We start from the raw sequence: 5,548 nt of genomic DNA on the forward strand, positions 1-5,548 counted from the left end.
TAGGAATGCCTGGTAGAAAGGTGTCCTTGGATGGCCACCGCTCATGACATAGTTCCTCTGATCCATGTTGCCGAAGAAAGAACCTTCCATTTTTTGATGCACAAGCAATAGGTATTTGCTTCTGCAGAACTTTCCGAATATTGAATCAGGGTTCTGGCTCAGGACATCCAGAGGGTCCATGGCTCGCACTGCGAGGAATTGATGGAAGAAAGCCTCGTTGGAAACACTGATGTTAGAATCCTTGATAGAAAAACTCTCTTCTTGGAACCCACTGAACATTCTTTGGCAAATATAGGATTCAAAAGCAAACTTCTTGTGAGCCCTTTTTGTGTAAACTACACCAGGTTCAATCGCATTAGCAGCCCCATCAAGATCCCAACCTGCAGCCTTCATCATGTTGATCAAAGGCTTTGAAAACTCATGTATCGACTGGTATGCATTATCGACAGCAGATGTAAACAAACTAGGTGTCAATTCGATGGAGAAGTAGTTCTCTTCTTCGTCAGATTCCTCTGATTCCTTGTTAAGTAGGCCCCTTTGTTTCAGTTTCTTCTCTAGCTTTGATTTTCGGAGTTTAGCTTCATCAATTTGCTGCTGTAAATGGGTTATCTCAGTATCCCTAGTCTGGATCTGGGACTGGAACTTCTTTACCATGACCTCATAGGTCTTCAACAAATTCTGCTGCTCTTGTATTTCAGAAAGCAAGCGTGAATCTTGAGGGGATGCTGCTACTGGCTTAGGATCTTTTTCTCTGTAAGCATGCTTGAGTTCTGAAAGCTTTGTAAGCTCCTCTATGACAAGCTTATCAGCTTCCTGGATCTTGTCAGGGTCATATGGGGTGTGGGCTTCCTGCAGCTGAATGTATGCAGATTTTAAAGAGGATATGTTGTTGAATATCCTCCCGATCATAGTGTCCATTGAGTTCCCATTCTGATTCATGTTCTCATCAATTGGTTGAGGATGAACTCTTTGATTGTTGATATCATAATTTTGTGACTCCTTTGAGCCTGGGCGGATCATTACTTCTTCACCTCAGGATCAAAGAAGTTAGTAGTCTTCAACCTCTCAACAAAAAATTGGCATCCACCTGCAAAGAAACTATTCAGTTGAGGTCACAAATTTACAACAAGAGATACGAATTTGATAGGAGCAGTTCAGCCTGTGTTGTCCGGCCAACATATGAATGGTTCAAAGCTATTGTAATACAAATGGCATGCTAGCACAAGGGGGGAAAGTGATCAGAGGCTTAGAGCAAAGTGCATTATGGCAAGCATTGGTTGCTGCAATCTGAATTCAACAACAGATCTCCACAATCTGACCACAACTTATGGAAAAGCCAAACAAAACAGGAAAGATAAAAAAAATTAATGTAACGGAACACTATACATTTATTAGTCAGAGCTCATTCGATAGAGTTATATCCATTTCTCAATTTTTCACACCATGATCCATTTTAAGCCACTTGGTCACTTGAATCATTGAAGACAGGCTACATAGAGAAAAGCAGCGGCGCAGCACTACAAAACTGTTGGGCTGTTACTGTTAGGAGTGTTGGGTGTTGACTTAAAGAATTGGAATTTGGAAATGCTTGGACTTGTCTTCACTGTTGTAGTGTTGGGTGTTGTCATGTTGGCTAAATGGAAATTTGGGAAACTGCAAAAGACCAAAACGGTCATATTGGAAGCTAAATTATAGTTCCTGCTAGGCTGCAACTGTCTTTATAATTTTATTGTGTCTTATTATTTACTTATGTAAAATACTAAAATGTATCCATGCATTCAGTTCTTTTGGAAGCTGGCGTATCCACTTATCCATCTGCACAATACCAAACCATGTGCCCCATATCCATGCTGCATAACAGCACATGAATCATAACCTTTAACGTACATAGCATTTAATTCCCTCTATACGCAGATTACTAACAACGTTCCTTGGGTAGGTAATGCTAATGCTTAATGCTACGCTATGCCTGCGTTGTTGAACAAACAAAACAACTAACAAGAAGACTTCACAATGTATTTGTCACTTTTACTTTGCATCGTTCATCTACTTATAAACTTGATGTATAGTGACTAGTGAGTCCAATGCATGATGCGCCCAGCATTCTAGCAATAATCTGATGACAGATGCAATTGGACATGGCAGAGAAATCATCCCCTCAAAGAGTAGTGATATTTTAGATGCCAGTTACAGTGACAAGGGTGGTTCAAGCAAAGTACATTATGGCACACATTGTTTGCTGCAATCTGAATTCAACAACAGATCTCAACAATCTAACCACAACTTATTCCAAAAGCTAAACAGAACATGAAAAAAAGGGCGTACCCAGTGCAGAGAGCTCCCACTCTGTGCGGGGTCTAGGGAAGGGTGTTAGTGGCAAGCCTTACCCTCGCCTGTGCAATGCGAGGAGACTGCGCCTTGAACCCGGGACCTTCCGGTCACAGGCAGTAAGACTCTACCGCTTGCACCAGGCCCGCCCTTCAAAACAGAACATGAAACTATAAAAAATATATAACGGGCTGGAACACTAAACATTCATTCGCTGAAGCAAATCTATTTCTCTACTTTTGATACCAGGATCCATTTTAAGCCACTTGATCACTTGAATCATTAAAGTCATGATACACAGGAAACAACAGCGCTACAAAACTGTTGGGCTTTTGGAGTGTCGGGTGTTGGTTCATTTAATTAGAAGTTCGAAAAACGGCAAAAGAGCAAAATGGTCATATTGCAAGCTGGTTTATAGTTTCTGCTACGGACATAGTTTTAAGGCGACTTATCAGTTATTTATTCATGTTTTAATAATACTGAAAACGCACATCCGGGAATCAGGTTCTTTTGGAAACTGGCTTATCCGCTTATCCAAATGTGGCCATTACCAATCCACGTACCATGTATCCACGACATGTACAGCACATGAACCATAACCTCTCGAGCACGTGCCATTTCCTTCCCTCTATATGCAGGTAGCATTCCCAGATTAACAGGGTTTCTTTTGTTCGCCACCCAGATTGACAAGCTTTGCTGTCACACATATCACAGACACATGGTATTGACTAGAGAGTGGCCCCAAAGCAAAGAAAGAACTACGTGAAACCTAATCATACTTTGCTTCGATCCAAAGTCTAGTCTACAGCAGCCCTACAGTTCTAGGCCTAAAATTACCTGAACAGCAGCAGCAGGGATGCACACCAGGAGTAAACCCAGGATGTGTGCACTAGATGATTTTTTGCAAAAACTCGAAGCTCCTAGATATCGTGTATATACTAGTTCTAACTGGGTCAGATCCGGGTTCAAACAGCTTAGGGTTTGCGGTGCTCGCTTCGCATAGGAAGGAAGGAAGGAAGGGGGGAGAGAAGGAGCAGGCATACCTGGTGGGTGATCGTCGCCGGCGACTAGGTGGCGAAGTGCGGCGGCGCTCGCCCAGTCGTCGCTGCCTAAGGAAAGAATGGCGCCGGCGAAGACCTGACGGAGGGCGGTGGCGGTTGCCCAGTCAGTCGCCGCACTCGTACGAGTGAGGTGAACAGGAGCAAAGAAACGGATCGTCTGTCTTTGCTCAGGGGCCGAGCCTCTCTGGAATCGTGGCTTTGTTGCTGGGCCCTTTTTTTTTAGCAAATGTTGCTGGACTCTTGGGTTGGGTTGGGTTGGATTTGGACCTTGCGCAGATCTGGACAGGGACCGCTAGGACGAAGGTGAGGCTCGACGACGGCCTCCCCGTCGCGCAGATAAGCGGATAGGCCTAACAGTACCTTTACGTCTCTTCCATCTTCTCTCGCTGAAATTTCCCCACTCACGTTCGCATCGGTGTCGCAAGGTCACCGTGCATATGCCTGCCCCACTCCGCCTCACCGCGTCCCCTTCCTCGCTGCGTCGTGCCCTTCACCCACCGCGTCGCACCCTGTCGCCGGCCGCGCCGCGCCCCATCTCACACGAGCGGACGACGTTGGACAACTGCGGCCGAGCAACAGCGGCGCTAGAGAAGCCGCGCTGGCAGGCGCGAGCCTGGACAGCGAGCAGGCGTGGGCAGTGTTATCCTAAACGCTAAACGGTAAACAGTCGGTCACCTACCGTTTAGCCCATTATTCGGGTAAAACGGGTGTTTAAACGGGGAAAACGACCGTTTAAACGGTCAAAACAACCGATTAAACGGAAACGGTGTATCACCATGTAGCGTTTAAACGGTGTGTAAACGGGCTAAACGGCTGTTTAGGCGAACAGTGGGCGTGGGAGAATCATAAGAGGAGCGACGGGTTGATGTCCTGCAGTAAAGGTGTACGCTGGACCGACATCCCCTTGACCCGAACTTGTTGGCTACCGCAGTTCCCCACCACGGCCACACTGTGTTTCTAGTGTTTCAAGCATTCTAGACTTTATGGGTATATTTGGTTGGGTGCCCCACCCCTGGCCTGGCTCCCTTGAGCCAAGATGGGCTTGTTTGGTTGACTATAGATGGGCTGTAGCATGGCTTCATGGAGCCACCGTACTGTCGGGCTCCTAACTTGGGGTCTTCTGTGCATCATGTATCAGTCCCTGGATCAGTAGCTGATACGCACAATTCGAACAAGATTGATATCTAAAACCATACTTTTATTGTTAATGGAAAAAACATACTACATGGTTCGGGTTTATATAGCTTGGCCACTGGTCTTATAGCGTATCTCAGAGTTCTAAGAAATACATTATTACAGTACCAATTCAGAGTGCGAAATTTAAACAGCGGAATTACAATAAACATCTAACGATAAGATACAAGGATCCGTCTGTGCCCACCAGAAGAATCCTCCACACAACAGCTACTTGTCAATCTGCACCTGCAACAGGAGTAAATAAACCATGAGTACACAATATACTCACAAGACTTACCCGACTAGTGGGAATAATTTCCCAACTTCAAAGATATGATAAGCTTTATGGTTTGCTGTGTTTCCTTTTTGCAAAAAACAATACTGGTAGTGAATCATTATGTATGTGTTTTATTAGCAGTCGTGATTAATTCATTAGCTAACAATTCTAGGTAAGCACATGTTCTACTTTCAAGCAAGAGTTGAGCAATCAAATCTATTTTACCATCTTTCATCTTCTAGATCTTACTATGGTGCTAGATCGTAGACAAGTCGTACCATATTATACGGTGATTCACGAATTAATGTAGCCCAGCTGGGTACCCGAAACACACGTTCCGCTTGTACCCCAGGCACAAGTAAGACCAACCCACCACTCTTCTGTCAAGGGGTCTAGATCTCCATCCAAACTTGGACTTCAAGCCCCTACACCTGAGTCCCGGACTTAGTGTGGTGCTTAGACCTCCAGCATCCCCGCCTCCAATCAGTCGGTCCAGAAAGAGCCGGAACCCACGACAAGATAGCAATGAGCATTCTCTGCTCCCATAAACAAGTATGTGCTCAGGATAATAAGTCTGTGACCTGACTAGAACCCAATGCAACGGTTGGTCCTTAACTGACACGGATAAGAAAAACAGTGTAGCCAAGCTATGCCCCGTTGGCCGCGGGACACAACCTATTACACCCACCAATACCCGTACCATATC

The 5,548-nt window shown here is 45.2% G+C and overlaps 1 protein-coding gene across 1 annotated transcript; it reads right to left on the bottom strand.

The window, feature by feature from the left end:
• Positions 1 to 3: 3 nt before the first annotated feature.
• LOC136532689 (protein GRAVITROPIC IN THE LIGHT 1-like) lies at positions 4 to 3,545 on the bottom strand (the record flags this gene model as incomplete). Its single annotated transcript, XM_066525288.1, has 2 exons — positions 3,372 to 3,545; positions 4 to 1,087 (listed from the first exon to the last, which is right to left on the bottom strand). A coding segment is annotated over exon 2 (1,017 nt), but the record flags the coding sequence as incomplete, so codon positions are not given.
• Positions 3,546 to 5,548: the final 2,003 nt, after the last annotated feature.

Source organism: Miscanthus floridulus, unplaced genomic scaffold (genome assembly GCF_019320115.1).
Source record: "Miscanthus floridulus cultivar M001 unplaced genomic scaffold, ASM1932011v1 fs_687_3_4, whole genome shotgun sequence".
NCBI classification, from domain to species: domain Eukaryota; kingdom Viridiplantae; phylum Streptophyta; class Magnoliopsida; order Poales; family Poaceae; genus Miscanthus; species Miscanthus floridulus.